General features: G+C 34.4%; 1 protein-coding gene across 1 annotated transcript; it reads right to left on the bottom strand.

Annotated features, from left to right (window-relative positions):
* Window positions 1–577: 577 nt before the first annotated feature.
* LOC131632651 (uncharacterized) lies at window positions 578–23,296 on the bottom strand. The gene is made up of 3 exons (XM_058903392.1): window positions 23,141–23,296; window positions 22,617–22,897; window positions 578–1,025 (listed from the first exon to the last, which is right to left on the bottom strand). Exons 1-3 carry the CDS (start codon window positions 23,294–23,296, stop codon window positions 578–580), a joined length of 885 nt encoding a protein of 294 aa, XP_058759375.1.
* Between the last annotated feature and the right edge of the window lie 201 nt (window positions 23,297–23,497).

Below are 23,497 nucleotides of genomic sequence, written 5' to 3' on the forward strand. Positions count from 1 at the left end.
TACTGAATTATTTGTTTTAGGAGCCTAGGTTAAAACCTCCAATGCCCCATGATTTCTAATTTAGGCCAAACTAACTCACACGTGAAAATAACATTCAGCCCAACTAAATTTTATTTTATTAAAACTCCCTATTTACTTATCACCTCGTATTTTACGGTCTAATTTAATTTGCTCTAAAAATTCCCAAAATAATACACGACACTCTAATAATATTTCTAATACTAAAAATATTAAAAATCTCGATTAATTATCGATCCGCTATCCCGAACTAATACCGACTAAATCGTCCCAAAATACGAAAATTTCACTAAATACTCTAAACATCTAAATTAAGCGAATAATCGAATTTCCGGGCGTTACAACTCTCCCCCACTTAAAAGATTTTCGTCCTCGAAAATTCATCCGATACCACCATCCTTAACTTCGTTCTAGTCTCCAACTCTCCGATCACCAAGTTGTACTTGACAACACTCTAACTATCATTCCTTCGAAACGATCAAACGCAACAAGGTTTAAATCTAACGTACTAATCATTCAACGCAATCAGGAACAACGAAACAACTAACAACGCCAATAATCAATGATAGTAATTAAAAGTATTACTAATGAAATATGCACCTCCGGCATTCCTGTCCTCCTTAGCTGTCTGAGTTCCAGCTAAAGCGAACACTTTTCCATTGCCTGGTTCCCTCTTTGGTTTCTGACACTTGCTACTAATATGCCCTTCTTCACCACATTTGAAACAGATAACTTCCTTATGCTTACAATCAGTAGTTACGTGTCCTGTCTTACCACAACGGAAACATCTTTTCTCCCCAGCAGTACACACATCACTCTTGTGACCAGGTTCTCCATATTTGAAACAAACCACGCTAGCAGGAGATCCTCCCCCACTAGTTTTCTTGCCATTAGCCACTTCTGCTTTTCCCTTTCCAACTGGAGCATCATAAGGTGTGCTACGGTTCTGCTTGCCTCTCCTATCCTTGACAAGTTTGTAATGTGCATTATGATCTTCTTCATAAATCCTGCAACTATCAACCAGATTAGGAAAGATACAAATCTTCAGATACCCAACAGCTTTCTTAATCTCAGAGCGCAATCCGTTCTCAAACTTGATGCACTTTGAAAACTCAACACCCGCTCCCTCATAATACGGGTAGAACTAAGCCAACTCAGTGAACTTTGCAGCATACTCTGTCACTGACATATTCCCCTGTTTCAGCTCAAGGAACTCAATCCCCTTCTCCACTCTTTGTTTCCCAATTGGACTCGATTTCTGACTTTCGCAAATGTAAAGCAGCAACAATGGTTTCAGGTTTTGGAATCCTTTCTAAACCAGTGAAAGGTAATTGATTTCGAACAGGTAATCCAATTAGTTCAGAGAACTCTTCCAGAGTGGGTACTAACTGGTAATCAGAAAAGGTGAAGCAATGATGTTCGGGATCAAAGAACTGGAACATGACCCGTATCATGTCTTCTTCAAATTTTAAGGTAACCAAATGGAGTAGGTGACCGTGCTTTTCGGTGAATTGAACATTCCTGGGGAATTCTGATACTAAGTCTTTTAGTTCAGATGGCACCGTTGAGATGTTGATTCGGATGTAATCTCTGGTGGCGGGAGCCATTACCTGCAATAACAAAGGTAAACTCTTTGATCCTTGAAATGATTAGTGAAAAAATGATATGCTTATGATGCTTATGATGTTATGATGTCAAACATGTGGCACACAAAAACAAATCAAACAAAAGCCTTAGGTTTAAAGGCTTGCATGAAGTCCATAGGTGATACCCTCCCCACTGAAGTTGAGTTGGTTAAAACCAGTCCTAGAATAGTATTCGGGTTCTATGATCCTTGGAGGTAACATCTCAATACGGCGCTCGGATGGCCGATCAAAATATTCCTCGAGGATAACTAACTTCGATCAATTTCAAAGCTAGCCACTTAATAGGCCACAAGTTAAGTTCAACTAAAAGGTTCTAAGACAAATTAGTGTTTAATGACATTTCGGAAGCCTAATATACTCCTTGATCGTTTTCAAGGGACATCAGTATAAACCAAAGTATCGCACTAACGGTGACTACCAGATCAACCGTATCGGTACATGCCGTACAGTTTCCTTGGTCTATTGTCACATACTTAAGGTATCTCGAGATTCGGGTTAGAATCTTTCACACAAGAAAAATACCCAAACAAACCTTTGAAAAAATAGAGCAATCAAGTCAAACAATTGAAAACATCGGAATGATCTATTCTCTAAAGGTAACCTCTTTTGAAAACATTTTGTTTTTAGAAAGTGTCCCCAGTGGAGTCGCTAGTTCTGTCGTGCGCTCGGTTTTTTGCCATACCTCTCGTGGAGAGATACGCGAACTGACTCTTTTTTGTTTCTGCTTTTGTATTTTTGAAAATCAGAGAGTCGCCACCGACCTTTTATTTTATCCAATTAAGGAAAGGTTTATAAAAGAAACAGAAAAAAGTCCTTTAAGAAATTCTGGGTAAGGGGGTAGGTTATACAAAGGGAAGGTGTTAGCACCCTTTGTATCCATGGTTATCCATGGGCTCTTTAATTTGCTTAGCTCACTTGTTTTCAATTACTTTTCGATTGCCTTGAAATGCTCGTATGTGGTTCCAAATACCTTTGTAAATTGACTTTGTAATGATCCTTGTGCGAATGTATACAAAGTGTTTTTATCTTTCAAAAGATGTTTTTGAAAAAAGAACGTTAACTTCGTAATGATCCTTGTTTGGATATATACAAAGTATTGTCTTTTTGAAAGTTTTATTTTGAAAAACAATGATATATGAGAGATTTGTTTGTTTTGATTTGAGCAAGCAAATTAGGAGGTCTACCCTGAGTTATAAGGTCTTTATCCTATTTCCTTTAAAAATCTATCCTTTCACCGGATATAAACAAAAGTTCGATTTTGCGTTTGAAATAATAGAATTTGATTTTGATTTTGAAAAGAATGAGAAAGGGATTACCCTAAGAGGTGCAAGTGTGATTGTGTTTGGATTCAGATATTTTATCTTTGAAGTTAGTGATCTAACGATTCAATTTTATCTTTGGCATACACGCGGTTTATATGTGCTGGAATTTAAAATGCGGAAAGTAAATCTACGCTATTACATCGATTGTGCAGGAAATGTAAACTACGCTATTTACATGAATTTGACAACCTATACATTTATCTAGGAATTTCAATTGCAAGAAAATAAAAGAAATGTTTTTGGATTTTTTATGATTGATTTTAATTATAATTAATGCATGATTAATTAAATTAAAATGAGGAAAAAAGATGAAAATAAATTTCAAACCTAAAAATTAAGTTCAAAATATGTTCAAAATGCTTGTTAATTAATTTTAAAACAAAACTAATTTTTTTTGGGATTTTTGAAATTGATTTGAAATTGATTAAGTTAATTAACACATAATTATATAAATAATTACACAAATAATTAAAATTTAAAGAGAAAATTATTCTAAATATGTACAAAATTAGCCTATGATATGTAAACAATATTTAATATAAAGAACAATTTTTTAATGATTTTTGATTGGTTGAAAATAATTAAAAGATAAATATATGCATATTATCTAATTAATTATACAAAATATTTAAATTATGAAGAAAAATAAAATATTTTTATATCAGAAAATAAAATATTATTTTAGAAACTTAAAAATATTTTTGTGTATTTTTTGGATTTTTAAAACCATTTTTAATTAATTTTGCAAGGAAATTAAAATAAAAATAGAAAAATAGAAAGTAAAATAATCAGGTGTGTGATGCTGATGAGTCCATGGTATGGACCACTTGTCTGGTGCGTTGGATGAAAAGTTGAGATGATCCAAGGGCTCAGATCGTGAGGGAACATGATATGATGGTGGGGAACATGCGCTGAATTCAAGGAGAATTCAAACTTTCTGACTGGGACCCACAAGTGCACGCGTGGATGGAAGACTAGTTGACCTGCCAATGATGAGGAGCCACGCGAGCGGAGGGAAGAGTCAGCTTTGACTGACGAACCACGCTTGGACGCGTGGTCGTCTTCAACCTCCGTCACCTTCATTTTTTAACATAGCGGCGGTTTTAAACCCCCTCTATTTTTACGATAAAAAACACCATTTTTGGTAGCTTCACAAACCTGCAAGAACAAACGTTAGGAAGAGTAACAAATGACCCAGATCCCCTAATTAGGGTGCTCTGAGTCCAATTATGGCATTAGTTTCACTGTTTGAGCGCTGTAGCCATGGGTTCGATGGAGTTGAAGATTGAACATGCATGAGCACTTGTTAATGGCATGGGATGATTCTCACGTGGGAGCTAACATGTTAGGGGCCAGATCTACCTTATGGGACCTCATGAACTCATTAGAATGATTAGACTACATTGATATTGATTAAATGTATGAAAATGAAAATTAATTATGTATGAAAGTGAAGAGTACTATACACGTGTTATAACTCTTATAGGACCATATTATGAGTTCATTCTTATTCTATGCCACCTTAGGAGATGATTGAAAGTGATAGTTTGTATTGATAATGATTGGAATATGGAAATTGAAAATTACAAAGTTATGGAATTTTGAGAGAATTTTGGTGATTTTTCTTGCTATGCCTTGGCTATAATTTCGTGTGTGTCTTGTTGTTGAAGTATTCAGCTTCATTTATAGGCCAAGAGGTGCTTAGAAACTAAGCCAAGAAGCATTGATTGCCTTTGTTGAATTCTTGATTTTTAAATATTAAAAATCTTTGAATTGTTGACCAAGTCTTGCTCCTCTTCACTTCTCTTGCCTTGTACTTCAATCTTCTGCAGAAAATTAAAGATTCTTTGATGACTCATGCTTAGAAACTAAGCTATGCATTATCCTTTCATTTTCCATTTTCATTTAATCTTAAAATAGGATAAAATTAAACCAAAAATGAATAAAAATGGTGTGGGCTTTGTCTTGGTCGTGGGAGGCCCATTATATCATGGTAAACATGTTTGAACTATGAAAACTTGGCCCCATTTGGAAAGAATACATTTTTGAGCAATGTTGGTTTTATGCATTTTCCCAAAATTTAGCCAACTTCAACAAGGTGTAAATCCCTCAATTTTTGTCATATGAAGGAGATCTTGCACTTTTTGGAAACCTCAAAGAGTCCTATAACCAATGTCTTTGGTCTCATGTCAAAATGATTTTTGATGCTCCTTGTGTATCCTTTTGAAAAAAGTGTCTTTTTGTTGACTTTGAAAATGACCTGTAATGTCTTGGTTCATATTTTTCAAATGGTGAACCTAATGACCATGGGACCAATTGCATTTGAAAGATAATTGAATTTCCTTCAAAATGAGGTTTGGTTTTAAATTTTTGGATGAAGGATGAGAGAGTTATGACCAGTCAAAGTTCAGTTGACTTTTTAGGAGAAAACCCTAATTTTGAATCTTAGGGTTTTGTTGATTTTTGATCTTTCCTTGATGAATTATGATCATCCAATGATCAAATGATGAATCCTTTGACAAAATATGGATGTTGACAAAAAATTTCATTTTTGACTGTCTGAGCTGCTGACGGTGCGTCTGAGTGAATTGAAGTTTGAAAATTTGTATGATGGTACTTTGAGATGTATGGAGGTCCATGAAATCCATTTGAGGTCTCAAAAACTTGTTTCTCCTGAAAAAACAATAAACCCTAATCAAGGACTGTTTGTGTAGGAGACAGTTAAGCGTACCTGATTTTTGTGCAGTGTTGAGTCTCCGCTAATCATGTGATATTCAGAAGACTTCTAGGACAAAAATATTGGAATTTGGAAATGCAAAAGTTTGATTTGATTGATGGTACAAAACACGGAGAATTGTACTGTCAGCAGTTTGACTGTCAACTGACTATTCAGGCATGTAACAGCTAGAGTGAAAAATCAACAGTCAAAGTTAATTTTCTTTTTGTTGTTTTTGTTTTATGTGAAAGATGAAAGTTTATTTACATTACTTGCTAAAAAACATAGACATAATAAATAATTAATATTTACTGTATGCGAGCAAAATTACCGATAATAACCTTGAAAATCATTTAATGCACAGAAAAATAAATATTTAACTGGCGGAAAACACACAAAATATTATCTGAATAATTAAGCAACAGTATGACAAATAGTACAACATTTAATACTGACATTACAAACATTACATAGTATAATGAACAGTACGACGAATAAACGGTACATTTAAGAAAATAAGAGATACGACAAACTTTAAGAATGACGATTAATAACCCATGCTATGACCAACAGAAAATAGATGATCGGGAGTGTAACCATCGCAGGTCCATATTTTTCAGGACTATGTAGACAAAAGAAAGACATGATCACCGTAGCAATGGTGATGACCATAAGAAAACACGTTTCCATCCGCTTCGCCATTTTGCCGGGGAGGAAGAGAGAATGGGTATGAAGTAGAAATTTAAGAAATGATTTAGAATTTGATGTGAGATTTTATGAAAAATATTTGAGGTATTTATAGAATGAAAAGAGGGATAGAGACGTTGGGGAATGAAGTGATTCCGTACAAAAGGAAAATTTGAGTGGAAGTAAGATTTGAAAGAAAGTGTATGATAGTGTTGGGAAAAAGAGAGATGTGTAGAATAAAGTTAAGATTTGATTTTTGAAAAAGAGATTTGAAAAGAGATTTTGAAAATAATGGAATATAGTACAAAAGTTAGTGGGAAACAAAAATTAATAATAATTTACTTGTTACCAGTACAGTCTGAATCCCGGACTCTGCGCCTGCAAAAGATTTAACTCTGTACCAATTGTGTCAGTACTATTTATCTGTAAATAAATATCAAATAAATAGCGTGTGTGAAGTAATAAACCGTAACTGGCGTTTGCGTAAGAATAAATTCAACAGCAAGCCAAAATACTGTATAAGAAAAAATTCTAAAAATCAAGTATTCATAAATCAGGATGTGAAAATCCAAGATTATATGAAACTCTTAATTTTTAGATTGAAGTTTTCTTGAAAAAAGATGCGGGCAAATTTTGGGGTATAACATCTAGACATGTCATCTAAATTTTGACCTACCAGAATTTCAATTGGTATCAGAGCAGGCATCTTGTCTGGTTCGGGATGAGATCCAAGGGGGATACTTCTGGTACATAGTGAAGGTAGAAGGATCTACTGAAAAGTTTTTTGAACAAAATATGTTCTTATTGTTGTGTACATAGTCCCTTGAAGTGGAGGATGGACTATGTTGTGTGTCTGGTGTGCCGCAAGCCATTATGGTTTATGGTGTTGATTTGATTTATTTTCAAACCTAAGGTTGTGTTGCTTGAAATTGGAATATGGTGATTGCGTACAAGGAGTTTTTGTTGTGCTTGAAGGATGTTTAGGAGAGGTTGGTGTATGTTTCCGCTGCATGGTAGTTGTTGGAACGCTGGTAGATATGGCATTAGGGTTTGGTTTCCTCAGTAGGTTTATCCTATGATGATAGGATACGTGCAAGACTTCTTCAACCATCTGTGTAAAGTTGCCAACGATACTTGAGTTTTATCTCTCAAGTCCACTCATAAAGGCACTTTAGTGTGTGATTGATATATCTCTTCAGAATCCTAATTTATATTTGACGGACTGTTGAAGAATGATCATAACCATTTATTTTGGTTTCTAAAAGGGTCTTCCTAATACTTGACCTAATTAGGAAAGTGATTCTAAGTCTTGTTGTTTTTGTTGTCACAGTAGCTTGGATTTTTGTGAACCTTGAAGGTGATCAAGGGTTGTTGTGTTTTTCTTTAAGCAGGGACGACTTCAAAACTAAGCCCAGTTTTTTGTGTTCCATAAGAATGGAACTAATGTCCTACAGGATGTTGCAACATTATGTTAGTAGGTGTGCGGATTCCTGCTACATAACAGATGTTATGGGTGCTGCACAAATGTGTGATGATCATATATGTTTGGAACCTACTCCTAATTTGAAAGAGGAGACATCTGGACTGTGTGTCTAAGATGTTTGTCCAGAAAACATGTCTTAGATTGGTTGGGTGATGGTCGACTAAATTATCTACTTCTTGGTTCAGTTTATTTTTTATTCAAGTAAGTAGGAAGTGCAAAGGCTGAAATTCAGTGTTCAAGAGAAAGTTTTTTTATCTTAGCCAGGTTTTTGAATATGAAGGTAAATTTCATATGTCTAGGAAATTTTCTCTAATATCTAGGAGATCTTTCTGATCAAAGGAGTCAGATTTATGGAATCTTGTTTGTGGCCATAGAACAGATTCGGTTAAGAGAACTTTGTGTGGGTGTGCACTAACCACATGTTGTGCTACGATTAAGGAGGAGAATGCGCGATTCTTAAGGAGTTCATAGCATTAGATGATGAAGAATCCCAAATATGGAGTTGGAGATTCTTGAGATATCAGATATAATATCTTAACATCATTGTATTGAGAATTTAATTTCCTCGATATGTACGATTGGTATTTCTCTCAAACAGGATGGAGGTTGTTTCCTCAAACTTGATATCACTTGTCAAGTCTTTGAGAACATGAAACTCTGGTTTTGATAAGTCAGGAGGGACATACAAGGAGTTGTGTGCAATGGAGATGCATCAACCTAATTTAAGTTAATATTCTGGAAAATTAACTTACTGTCATGATGTGAGTCAACCAGTGATCAAATTGTATCATCCAAGTTATTTGTGATGAATTGTTCGAGGCTGAAGAATGAGAGAAGCAGACTTGTCTGGGAATTCTGTTCATGGTATGATGATTAGAAAATGACATGGTTATTGTGATCGACCTGAAGAGGGAATCTCCTCTTTTGATAGAGAAGGATAACACCTTACATCTCAAAGTCAGACAGGTGGTCTGAAACTTGCTTATAAAGAAGCTCTTTGGTGTATGGTGACAGCTGCTGGTTTTTCTACATAATTGATCAGTTGCTGAAGTGTGAGCTCTTGTATCCCCAACAAGGAGTTGTGTATGAAATACTATGGATGTTCCTCCAAAGCCGTAGTATATGGCATACGCTGGTGTTTGACATTAATGCCAGGTCTGATGTTGAAGCATCATCTCAAATGTGTATTTTCAGCCAAGGAAGTGTGTGTGAATCATAGAGAAGTTTGAAACAAAGAAGGCCGGGTCAGCAATTTCCATATGTGTGGAGGAGAATTGTTTTACCTTTTGAGAGAAGGTTAGTCTAGTCATGTGTGGTGAATACATTGACGGGAGACTTTGTATTTGTCCAATGTAATATCATGATTTAGAAGGTGTTATAACTGTGCTGAGTTCTAAGAGTTTAATTCTATCTATGAGGTTTATCAGCTGTCAGGGATGTAAAAGAAGATCTTGGAAATCAACAATAGTGTAAGAAATGGCATTTCTAATTGTATGGAGTTGTATCTGATCTTAGTTATAGTAACATGTTCTGGAAAAACATGATTGCTATCATATTAAAGGCAAAAGCTGAATGGCTGATGAAGAAGGGGTTCTTCTACTTTAATTTACAGATAGTGATAGTCTGGACCTTGTGTAGCAAGTTAGCTGGGAACATTTGTTCTGGAATATGTGAGAAATTCCTAATCAAGAGTATCTGGTGTGGAGGTAATTATGTATATATTTTTTTGTCTGATTTTTTTAGAGTTTTTTTCGTTTTTGGGAACCTAGACTTACTCTTAGTTTCCTGGGGTAATCTTCTTTTTAGGAAAAACTTAGACTTACTCTTTGTTTCTTAGGGCTTGCTTGTTCTTGTTTTAAGTTTTTTTGAGTTTTTTTCTCTTATTACCTTTTGTCAAGTTTAGACTAAAGAGGGGGAGAAACGAATGTTGCTGAGGCTAGTTTTGTGTTGACATATTGTTGACATGAGAGTCTTAAGTCTGTCCATGCAGTTGTTTTGTAAGGATGTTCTAAAGAATGTTCTGACATTCAGGGGGAGTGTGATGTATCTACGTCTTTAATCATAAGTTGGCAGGAAAAATAAACTCTGATTTTTTCTGGTTGGTACCTATGAAATCTGATGATAACTACTGATGGTTATCAAATTGCTGCAAGACTACTACATATGCTCCATTTTCACTTAAAACTTTTGTGGTTTATGTTAATGACTACAACTACTGATGATTGTAATACTAATGATACCTGATAACTACTGATGGTTATCCTTCTCTAAGCCACAACTACCGACAGTTGTGATGTTTATGCATATGCTACTACTGATGGTAGTATCTGTGCTAAGTAACATTCATAATGTATTAACATTTCAGCTTGAGCCGATTAAAGAAAAAGTAGTAATCTTGAGAACTAAAGAAAAGGAGTTGATGACTATTTAAGCAATGGAGGATTTTGTATAAGAAGCTAGCCTGAACTAATTCACGCAATGGTTTATCTTTCTATAGTGTTTTGTGTTTATGTGCTGCTAAGGCATGAGAGGCAATGTTTGACCAGATGTCAGGCCATGTTTTGAAAATATATTATTTTAAAAGCTAGCAAAGAAACTTTTTGGAAGATAACATCAAAGCTCTGTCAGAAATTCGTGTCCGTGACTTTGCATGCGCTATCTTAGGAAATTGGTTCTTCCAGAAGAATTGGTCCACAGCCAGAAAAGGTAGTCAAAAGGCAATATTGGAATTGTAATAGTTTTGGGTTTGACTACGCACGTGTATGTTCTATTTTCTCAGAAGAAACTGTCCAACATTATTAAAGGCATTCAAAGATATTGGACGGTACACATTGGTCTGTGGTGGTTTTCTCCTCAAATAACGTTTTCCTTGACTAATCAATTAGTCATATTTTTCAAGGATCGTTATTTCCTAAGTCTCCTATCAGCTTAATTATAGAGCCTTCTGCTATTCACCATTTCACGGTGTGAAAGTGCTGATCATTATGAGGTTCATGCGGGTATGGGTAAGTTGTACTTGGGCTTGGTTTTGTGATGGCCTTGTTTGTCAATTTTTGGCCAAAAAGGGGGAGAAAGGGTGTATTGCTCAGATGCTCAACCAGGAGATTATACTCACATCAGATATCCAAACATTTCGAAAACAATGTTCTATCATAAGGCTGTCTGGTGTCGGTTTGTGATTTATTTTATGAGATATGAAGAATTATTGTGACTTGTGATCTGAGTTACACCATTTGTGTACCTAGTATTACATATCATGAAGGTATTTCTTCGATTCAGGGGGAGAGTTGTGCATCTTCTTCCTCATGTACACCAAATGACTTCAGGACTTTCTATCTAACAATCCTGAGGTTGTTGTACCTTGGTGTTCAAGATCTGGAGCAAATGGAGCTGATTCAGAATGTTGTTCAAGATGTCGAACAAGATATTTCAACAACATAAAACTCTGAATAAGATCTCCATGTTGTGGTAGACAGTAGTTACTAAGGACTACTGTTGGTTGGGTTATTATTGTAATCCCTTGAGTTTTAAATGTAATTGTTTCTATTTGTTTTAGCCAAAAATATACCAAAGGGGGAGATTGTAAGTTCTGTATTATTAGAGATGGCATTAATTTTTGTAAAACAAATACTAGCTGCAAGAATGGAATATAGTATGTTTGTATATGAACACGTACAGAAGATGAGGAAACATGTGTTGAAGTTACTCAACATCTGGAACATCATGTCCTAGAATATGGCGAGACTTGTTGCATTCGACATTGCGCTTGTTGAGTTGGATTCAAGAAGATTCAGTTTGATTTAAACAGATGCAGAATATTCAGAAGAATATTATGCAAATCCTAATTGGCGCAGAAGAAAAGGTAAAAAAGAATCAAGAAGAATATTGAAGAATAAAGACATGCTATAATTGGAGACAATTTATAAAGATTTGATTGAAGACCTATTATATAGCAGAAGATTTTACTAATTTGTAACAGCAAATATGCTGCGACTAGAAGCCCAAATCCAGTTGAGAATATGTTATAAATAGAAGCATTGTAACCTGAGTTTAGATAGGACAATCGAGTATTTTCAAGATGTAATCCTTAGGGTTTGTCAAGGTAAACCTCCCGGGTTGTGGGAAGGCTACCATATGAACCCCAAAGCCTGTAGGTAAGAAGTGAGGTGTTGTTGAAGTAAGATTTGAAGTAACTTCAAGTTTAGTATGCTGAAGAATGTTATCAATATTAGGAGAGTGATTTAGTCGTTGCTACAGCTCCTAGGACTAAAGAACTGTACAACATCACTGCGGTATTAGGAAGTGGGATAGAGATATTCCATATCTAGAGAGGATCTAGGTAGAAGGGTCATTAGGTAGTGATTAAGTGAGAAGTTGTAAAGTGGGATTGTTTAGCTTTGAATTGTTGCTACTGATAGTGAACTTCCTTCCTAGCTTGGTTGCCCCCATAGTAGGTGTGTTTGTCAGCGAACTGGGTTAACAATTCATGTGTTGTTTATTGCTTTTTCAGTCTGCTATGTTTATACATTGATGCGCTAAATGTTGGATCAGATGTCTAGACATGTCATCTGATGTCTGACGTACCAGAATTTCAATAAAGTTAGAAGTTAGTGATTACAAGTTAGTTGTCAAAGTGAATGATCAATAATGGTTGTATAATGAACTTACGTCAAAGTTGATGAAAACTCATTGGATGATTGATAAAATCAAAGTCTCATAACAACAAGTTTTCAAAGGTATTGAGCTAATTTCCAAATAATTAACCATCTTTGGGCTTGTAAATATAGGTTTATGCCACGAATAATCATTTTCTGATATGAGACAAATTTAGCGCTATGTTAAGCAATCGCTAAGTAACTTATATAGAAGTCACCCTACAACAAGGTCGGTCAATAACTATTTTATGTGTTTAAAACAAATTAGAGAAATGATATGTAAATCTTTCTCCTAAAATTTACAACACATGTAAAATAACAAGAAAAAGAATGGGAATAAGATGAAGAGGGATGAGAATGGATAAAAAAACAAAACCAAGTGTCCTGATGAAATTCTTTTGACCATTATAGGATTTCATCTTAATGACCCACCAGAGGAATGATATGATCATAGCCTCTACATAATGCATTCATTTAGACTTACACCCACAAATCGAGAGAAAAGAGATGGAGAGAAAAACTATAAAATATTTTTAGGAAAAATTTTGGTGATTTTTGGAATCTCAAAACTATTTTAAAACCAATAAAAATCAAGAAAACAAAGCAAAAACAGCTAAAAATAGTAAAATAAAAAATAAAATATGAAAAAATATCTATCACATAAGAAAATTTAATATCACAAGAATCGCTTCTTCAGCATCAAAATTACCTAAGAGCTTTTCATCTACATGAAGAACAACAATCCTAAACTATCTCTCTCTCTCTCTCTCTCTCTCTCTCTCTCTCTCTCTCTCTCTCTCTCTCTCTCTCTCTCTCTCTCTCTCTCTCTCTCTCTCTCTCTCTCTCTCTCTCTCTCTCTCGGTCCGCTATCAATCTCTCTCACTCAGTTTAATGACAACAAAATTTCACACAATAATTTCCATTCAACAATAATATACAAAAGGAGTTTAAAAGAAAAGTTAATGATTGGAGAAGAAAAGTTACCGGACAGAGAAAGAGATACTGGCGGTCGGAGGTTCGTGGTCAGAAACGTGGTCGGAGAAGAAAATCGTGGAAGCGCGTTTCAGAAAATTGGAGGTTTGTGGAAGAAAATTGTGGTAGGAACAAAGAGAATCGCGAAGAGGGCTGAGCGTTTTCTGAAAATGCATTTTGGAAAGTTTTGGAAATTTTAGGGCTTTACTAAATTTTATTAAATTAAAGCCCTAAGGCAGCGCTTTCAGAAAGCACTTTATATTCACTGGCTTCTAGCAGCGCTTTCTTATAGCATTGCTTTTATGAAAGCGCTTTCTAAATTTCACTTTTAGCCGCGCTTTCAGAAAGCACTTTCGCATGTGTTACCAGTAACATCGTTTAGCAGCGCTTTTCAAAAGTTCTTTTTGAAGTCAGCCTTTAGCAACGTTTTTTCTTCAGTTTTTAGTTTTTATTTTTTTTAAACTTATAGAAGCACTTTTGGGAAAAAGCATTGTCTTTGTAGCGCTACCAAAAACAAATTTTAATGTAGTATGAAAGAGAAAATTAATAGAGAATTTTAGCAAAAACTTTGGTATTCTTTTGAACTAAAATGAAAGAGTTATTAATTTTTTAAGATAAAACAATTTTGAAAAATATAATAAAACTAAAATAATGTGGACCATTTTATCAATGTCAAAACGCGTAAATAATCAAATCCAATGGATCTGACACGGTGTGCATGTTTTGGTCATTAATAAATAAAGCACTGAATCACATTTAAATTAGATTTTGAAAATAAGCGTGGCGTGTTTTGATTGGTTGAAGACATCCATGTCATTGTCTTCAACCTCAGAATGTTGAAAAGTCAACGAAATCAAAACGAATTGCAGCTTACTCAAATGGAAAAATTAGCATTCACGAGTGGTATTATTGGATTCGTCTCTTCAAGACAATCTCAATCACTAGCTCGTGGAAAATTTATTCAAACTACATCTTACTCGATTTGAGAAAAACCATATAAATTGAAAAAGTTAAAATCACCATGAAATGCTTAAAACTCAACCAAAATCAAAACCAGAAGAAGCTTAAGCTTCGGGGAGGGATAGAGAACAAAATAGGAACTAGTTTGAGGCAAAATGATCATGAATTGTTACCGGTTGAAACTCAAGTTTGAAGCTCTGAAAGTAAAGTTAGGGAGCTTAATCTTGAGCACGATTTGGCTTGTAAATGGTGTGGTTAGCTCAGTGGAGTTCAAGGATGAAGATAGAATTAAGAAATTAGAACTGGAAGGCTTGAAGATATGAATTTAATTTCTGATTTTGGTGAGTGATAAGTGTAACACCCCTTTTCTAAACTCCAAATAAATACATATGTTCACAGATTATTATAACATGCATATAATAAGAATGTGTCACATGTTATTTCCATAGCAATGAAAACCCAAAATAAAACATACAAACATGCACCTGATCATATTTATAACACAATTTGAAAACTTCCTGTTTCATCAATATTCATACCGCAACGGAATAACAATCCTCAAGCATTTCAATGATTATATCCCATACTATAATCATCTACCAAAATCATAATAACCTTATCATATCATTATAAGTCATATGAATCCAACAATGGGCAACAATGTCATCAACATAATACATCCACAATATCATGTTGAATACAATAAGAAAACATAATCAAAACATCCAAAACATGAGTTCAAATATCCCCCAGTGTTACATGATCAGAGTATTGACTCACTACCTAAATCAAAATGAAATAACCGATAAGCTCCTCGGCTAAATCCTCGTGCAAGCAAGCTACTCGTCGGAACCTTCACGATGTCACGTTGAACATCATTCAAACAGAAGGGTGAGAATTCAAATCATTATGAATATATATATATATATATATATATATAATACGACAACGAATATAGCATACAATAGCATAATCATCCATCAAACTTCATAATTTAAATGGGTTCCATAAATATTGCACATAACACAAATTTCCAATTATCACATAAGCACACATAACAATTCAAACAATCACATAGCAACAATGTGACTCGAAATGTAACTAATGAGACTCGTGCATGTGCTACCACGTGAGTATCAAACTCTTCGCTCTCGATTCTATACTCAAGAACCAGAGCCATGCTTCCGATCCGGACAAGACCAAAGCCCTCAAAATATGAACACATAGTTCACTACTTCCATTCCACATAAGGGACAAGGACGCCTCTATTTCCACACAAGATTCAAAGCCAAATCAAAGTTCCAACTCCCCATGAATGCATGCGCAACATTTCACATTATTTTAAATTAAGATTATCACTCATCCTTAATTATCCAAGCATATTAAATAATTCGCACAATTGGAATTATCCACCAAAATGTTGCACAACACACATTTATCATTAAACAAGTCATTCATATAGCATGTAAGGATCACATATAATATATATCACACAAGCTAATTCATGTCATCCACCCAATTCACATTATACATAACAAAAACACAAGTTTTATGTATTAGTTAATTTTCGATTCAAAACCTATCCAAACATTAGTGAATAAATTATTAAAATACATCTTAAATCATAAGCATACAAGACCCCAAGTCAAAGAATCAAAATTCACAAAAATTTTGTACATGTTGCGCTACACGCCCAAGTCACTGCACCAAGCGTGCTACCTTCTATACAAAGTTTCTCTCAGTTTTCAATAGTGCGCTACGCGCCCCCACTGTGTGACGCGCCCTCTACAATTTTGGAAAAAGAAACTAGAATTTTGACAGCATTCATAAAATCACTTTTATTTAAACAAAGTTCATCCAAACAACAATTAATCATATGTATAAGGTTCCTAATCACTTTTTTAAAACAGAGTCGCCACCGCACTTTATTGTTTCCAAAAGAAAGGGAGAAAGAGCGAATAAAACCCACAAAATTTTTTAAAATCAAAACTAATAAACTTAACAGAGATTTGGGTGAGGGGGTTTGTTATACAAGGGGAAGGTTTTAAGCACCCCTCATATCCATGGTACTCAATGGGAACCTCTTTGAAAATGTTATTGTCTTAATTTTTTTACATACCTTTTGAAAATCATATGCGAAACTTGTTTAAAATAGAGGGTGGGGATGGGAAAAGAAGTTTTTTGAAAGTGAGTTTGATAAGACATCGCATCTCAGGCCTATATACCCCTTTTAAAGAAAAGGGAAGTCAGAGCTTTTTTAGTTCCTCTTAAAAGGAAAATAAAAGGGGGGCCAAAGTGGCCAAAATCTTTTTGGGTGTTAAGCTTTAACAATACTTAACAAAACATTTTTTTTTGAAAAAGATTAGGCTTTAAAATACCCAATAAGTTTAAAAGGTTAAGCTTTAAAATACTTAACAATTTTAAAATAAAAAGGGACCAAGCTTTAACAATACAAGGTCAATGGGTTAGGAGAAGTTTCTCCGGGAATAATTCTTCTCTTAACACCAAGGTTTTAAAACAAAAGAACTAGCTTTAACAATACAGGGTCAATGGTCTAAGAATAGTTTCACAGAGAATCATTCTATTCTTTGGTACCAAGGTTTCAAAACAAAAGGGTTTGGTTAAGCTTTAACAATACTAAACCATTTCAACAAACAAGTTAAAAGTTTTAACAATACTTTAAAACACAAGATAAGAGAGATAGGAAAGGGAGTTTGAGTACCTTGACAGTTTTAGTCAATATCATTCCCATCCTTTTGGACAAAAGCAACAAACTTAAGCAATCAACAATGGACACCTCAAGTGTGTGTGTAGGATATCATGTGACACAAGAACAAACAAGTGACTATGATAATAAATAAGAGATATGGATGTATCTAAAACCCTTAGATTCAAAATCATGTATGAATGATGAGTGATTGATATGATGAATAAACAAGGGGTTAGATAAACAACACATAAGAGAAATTAACAAGATAATGGTTAAAATAACAATTAAGTACAAAACAAGGATTAAATCAACAAGTATGTACAAGATAACAAACTTAATTAATCATGGATAAACAAAGACCAACATGTTTCTTTTTGGGTTAGGGTTTTAAACCTAAAGTTTTTGAATTAGGGTTTCAAATTAGAGTTTAATCATAAACACCTAAACCTAATTGATTTTAACACCAATTTCTTTAAGTGAAATGGTCTAAGGGTACATGAAGAACTCAAAGACATCCTATTCTAACCCTAAACAAATATTTACAAAACATACAAAAAGTTCTTTGAAAGAAATAATCAAAACAAAATGATTTTTAGTTGATTTTTTAATGTAAAAGACATTTTTTTTGGTTAATTTTTAAATAAATAAATATTAAATATTTTTGGGATTTTTTAACAAAATGTGAAAATACACAAAATAAATAAATCACACAAAAAATAAGGGATTAAAAAGGTTAATTTTAATATTTTTGATGATTTTTTGAAGTTTGATAAAATTAATAAAAACAAGTGGTAAAAAAATAAGGGAGTGTAGCCACTAGGGATTGAATTTAGGACCTCTAAGACAGTCCACAAAACTAACACCACTAGGCCAGCGCGTGACAAGTCATTATAGTGTGAGCCCAATGAGTTATAACGCAAAACAAGTTGGAAAATACTGAAAAATAAAAGAAACAAAAAGGTCTAGGGCGAGGGGGATTTGAACCCCAGACCTGTGGGTCACAAGCGCTAGGTACGAGAGTGGTAACCAAATATGCTGAAACGATGTATTCGTTAAGCAACCAACTCCATTTGATTATATTTTAAACAAGCATAGAAATTCAAATTTCCCACAAAAACAGACTTCATCTTCTTCGTTGAAACACAATAACAACAACTATGGCAAAAAATCAAAATTCTCTGAATCTTGCTAAATTTAACAAAATAAAACATCAATGTGATCAGCATAAAGACACGAACACAACCATGTAATTTACACACACTAACAATCAAAGATGAACATGAATTGTTGGAAAAGGAATATGAACCCTAAAATTTAAATTTCAAATTAAATCCTTGAAACACAGAATTGGGTCCTAAAACCTTAGGGCTTTTAATCCTCACATTATTCCAAGAAGAATGGTAACAAGAACATATCAAAATGGTGCTTAAACAGATATACCAAAGTTTGAGTTTGATACCTCTGAAAATGGAGATTGTGACTTGTGTTAGAGGTACTTCAGAGGTGCTGCAACGACCTGGAATCCTTCAGTGATGTCCAATAAAGCTTTAAACCCGATACCACCTACAAGAAAGAAAATTTATGCCTAGAACTCAATGTTCTAGGTGTTACAGATCCAAAACAGGTGTTTGGATAGCTTCTACATGTGATATAGAAGGTATCCAACACAAAAAAATCCAAGAACGCACGAGCCAAATCAAAAGTCACAACTTTGGTTCAAAGAGGTCTTTCAATGGAAATTTGAGAGATGATTTTCTATTTGGGGCCTTTGGTAAGTGTTTCAAGGTTATGTATAGCTTCTATATGATTAATAGAAACTATTGTAAAGGCTAATTTGGTTTGTAATTGTTTGGTTTGGAATTTGGTAAGTTATGAGCTTGAAGGAACCTTTAATGGAGGTTAAAAGGTGATTTTTGGTTAGGAGACCTTTAAGAGGTTGAGGAAGGTATGGACAACTTCTAAATGATGTTTATAAGCTATCTAAACCATTGGTTGACACCCACAACTTATCGAACTCAAAATCACTATGAAAATGCAAAGATTGGAAAAATGAGAATTTCAAGTGATAGGTGAATTGGAGAATTCTGGTGTATTTGATCAAGGGAGTGATACTCTCTATTTATAGGTAAGGATTAGGGTTTGTGGAGGGAAAAACTTCAGAGTTTTGAGTTCAAATGTGATCTTTGTACCTCTTTGCTTGTTTGTGAAGAAATGAGAAAGTTATGGCTTCAATGGAAGGTACAAACTTTAAGAATGCTTACAAGGACTTTGATCTAATCTTATAGAGATTTCTTGTTGGATTTGTGTTGCTTTTTCTACAGAGGAGACATGGGGGAGGCTCAAGAAGAGTGGACTTTGCAAAAGCAATGCTTTTCTAGAATGGAAGTGTGACCTTTATGCCATTAATGGAATGATCACTTGGATAATGTCTTAAACACTTGGATTAGCTCAAAAGCAAGTGTAATCTTCTGATTATGGTGATTGGAACAAGTTAGGGCTACAAGAAAATAATATTTGCATTTGAAATGGTTTTGGTTCATAACTTCTTCATCTTCATTCTTGAATTCAAGTGTTCATGGTACATTCTTCACAAAATCATATCTCATTGATCAAGCCATGGATTTTCATGGAAGTGGTCTCTTTGGAAAGCCCTTGTTACATAATTCAATTCACTTGTTAAAATTTTCCTCAAACTCCTTTGGGATCATGGAGAAAAAAGGGCTTAAAGTTAAGAAAAAACTAGGTGAAAACACTTAGAATTTTTCCAAGTCTTTTAGACATAAACCTTCTTAATCCAAAATCTCTCAAAATAGTCACTTTTAGCCAAAAGTTGCATTGTGGTAAGTTTTTTGTTTTGTCAAGACCTACAACTTTCATGTTTGGAGATTTTTGAATTTGTAGGCAAAATTTGATGTTCCCAAAATTAGGTCAAAATTCACTTAAAACCCTAATTTTGACTTTTGTTGAATTTTTTATTCTTGATTAATTCTTTGAATTTTCTTTGATAAAATGTCTTCAATATCCATATGATGATGATTTGGATCCTTAAAATTCCATAGTTTACCATTTTTCTCAAAAGTCAAAGGTTGACTTGCATTGTTGACTTTTTCCAAATGAACTGTAGTTTTGTGATTTCCATATGAATCAAGGTCTCCTCTTCAAATGAATGATATGGATTGATTATAATGTTGATTTTTATGCCCTTGAGTCATGTTTTGAGTCTTGGAGTAATGTCCTGATTAAAAGTCAACCCTCTAGTGAAATTAGGTCAAAAACCCTAATTGGAGCTTATGATGAACTTGAAGGTGATTGATCTTGCATTGAACCATCCTTGGGTCTTGATATTGATTATAAAATTCTTTGAATCATAGAAGAATGTTGAATTCCTTTGTGGGCCTCAAAACCCTAATTTTCCCAGTCTCTTCTTGATCAGTCTCCTGTCTTGGGGCACAAGCAACAAACAACAATTTTTTTTTGTATTTTTTTATAACAAATAATGAATGCATGATGATTATGATGATAACGATGATCCTGATATTTAAGATATGGTGGGATCTCAGTGGTCAAAAATTGGGGTACAACAGTGAGCACTTTACTTTTCAGCAACTAATTTAACTGTTTTTATCTTGCATATGTTGTTGATAACAGACCAAATGTCTCGACATCCTATGGGACATCTGAGTTTTGCTATACCAGAATTTTAGATCCAACAAGTTTGTCCAATTTTAACTGGTTGATGTCTTGAGTTTATTCTATGGCAGTGACCTTCATATCAAATCTCCTGGGAAGAGATCTCAGCATTTTTCTCGCCAATTTAGATTCATGACATTCATATGAAAGCCGTGGATACTTTCATCATCTTTCATCTTTAGGTTCTCAAATTTGGTGGTTAGCAGATGAAGTCTTGATATTTTCACTTTGGATGTGCCTTCATGAACATTTTTTAGAATTTCCCATGCATCCTTAGCTACTTCAGCACATTCGTGGGTTGTTTGTCTTTTCCCACAATAACAGGATGTTTCCACCCTTTCAAAATTGCCTTCCAAGCCTGGCTATCTATGGATTTCAAGAAGGCCACAATGCGAGGTTCCTAATAATCATAATTGATTCCATCCAGAACAGGTAGTCTGTTCAGAAATCTAACTTCCTTGTTCATCGTACCAAAAAGTAACCTCCATAGATCTCACTCAAATGCAGAGCAAAGTGCCTGCTCTGATACCAATTGAAATTCTAGTATCAGATATGTGATGTCGAATGCGATGTAACAGCACAATATCTGAGCACTTTAACAATTAGAACAAGTATGATAGCAGCAATAATAATCGTGCAGAAAGTAAAGAACACAAAGTTATGTTTATCTAGCTCGGAACAATCCTTCCTACTCTGGGGGGCTACCAAGCCATGGATGAAATCAATATACGATAGTATCAATTCGAAGCTAAACAGTCCCAGTTTACGATTTCTCACTTAATCACTACCCTTCCTATGACTTCTACCTAAGACTTACCTAGGTATGAGGCCTTCCTCAAATCCCCTCGATCACAATCCCATGTGACAAAATAAAAGATCAAAGAAAACTGGAAGCCACTCTTCTAAGACAGCCACTCCCCGATGCTTAATAGCTTACGAGGATGAAATAATCTCCTGTCTTAAAAGATTCGAAGATCAAACAACATTCAACACCTACAGGTTTGTGAATGTACACATATGGAACTCTTAGAACATAGCAACTTGAATCAAAAGTCCTTACCTTAGAAAATAAAGATTAGCTAAGTCTTTATAGATTGGCAGAGACTAGTAATCCTGGTCATGGGCTTGGGACAATTACTAAATAGGATATAGAACACCCATAAGAGCTATAGGAAATAACGCAGCTAAAATGCACAGTCAATTAAGCAACTGACAAACCAAACCCTAAAAATAGAAATTGTTGCAACTTATAATGTCAAGGCATCTGCTTTGACATCTAGGAAAAACAATCTAACAAACTATTTTACCAAAATTACTGCACCATAGAATCAACAAATGTATTCTCACAAAATTTGATGACTTTCTTCACAAAATCTCCTCTTGGCTTGTAAAGAGAAGTGGTTAATGGTGTCAAGGAGAATGGTTTGCAAAAAGAAGCACTCAAAATGTTGAAAATTGAGGGAGTTATGCCCTTGTGATCATAGAATCAAAGACTTGTCAAATTCTTCGCTTTCTAAATTGGAAGATGAACCCACTTCATTATCTTCCCATGCAATGTAGGCTTTTTTTAGGCTTTGACTCTTTTCTTCTATTGAAACTTTTATTTCCAAATTTTGGATAATCCGGCTTTATGTGCCATTGTTTCCCACATTCATATCATGTTACATCTTGTGTTCAAGTGGAGGCATGTTTCTTGTTAAAGAACTTCTTCTTTTTCATAAAGTTAGTACTATTATTATTGACAAAATTTACCTAACCTTTTTACAAGAAGCATGAAGTTCTCTTCTTCTACCAGATTATTTTCTTTTTCAACTTCTTTTGAGTCAGCTTTTAAAACAATTCCTTTGGATTTCTTCTCTTGGTTTTCATGGGTTTCAAGTCTTCCAAGTTCTGTCTCGTATTCTTGAATTTTTCCAAATAAAGTTGAAGAAGTCATTGAAGATAGACTTTTCTTTTTGGATATCGTCATTACTTTTGGTTTCCATTCCCTGGTTAAAGATATAAGCACTTTAAGATTAAGTTCATCATTAGTAAGAGTCTTACAAAGTGCTTTTAAATGATTTGTCAAGTGCACGAATCTTTTCTGCTAGTCGAGGATTGATTCTTCGGGTTGCATTCTGGATTACTTGTAATCCTGACTCAACGTGTTCAATCTATATCTTTTCACTTTATTGATTTTTTCATGAGTTTATTCTAATGTATCCCATATTTCCTTTGTTGTTGTGCATGCCGAAATGCGAAAGAATTCAACCATGCTAAGTGCACCTTAAAGAATAATTGCCTTTTTGTCGTGAAGGACCTTTTTCTCATCATCTTCATCCCATGATGCTTTAGGCTTTATGGAGGCAACACCATTAACAACAGTTCTTGGAACAAAAGGACCTTCTACAACAACTTTCCAAACTTGTTTTCCTTGAGACTCTAAATGCGCCTTCATGTGTATTTTAAATAAATTGAAATATTCACAAAAAAACAAAGGAAGCTTGTGTCATACCCTAACTTTTACCCCCCTGATATGTCACACCTCCAAACATCTCATCAAATTCAAGACAGGTACTCATAGCAGTCACTTGTTTATCTGGTACCTAATCGAGGATGATCAAAGACAAGAGAACTCAGGCAAAGGATCAAACAACAA

This window comes from Vicia villosa, unplaced genomic scaffold, assembly GCF_029867415.1.
Source record: "Vicia villosa cultivar HV-30 ecotype Madison, WI unplaced genomic scaffold, Vvil1.0 ctg.000977F_1_1, whole genome shotgun sequence".
Lineage (NCBI taxonomy): Eukaryota > Viridiplantae > Streptophyta > Magnoliopsida > Fabales > Fabaceae > Vicia > Vicia villosa.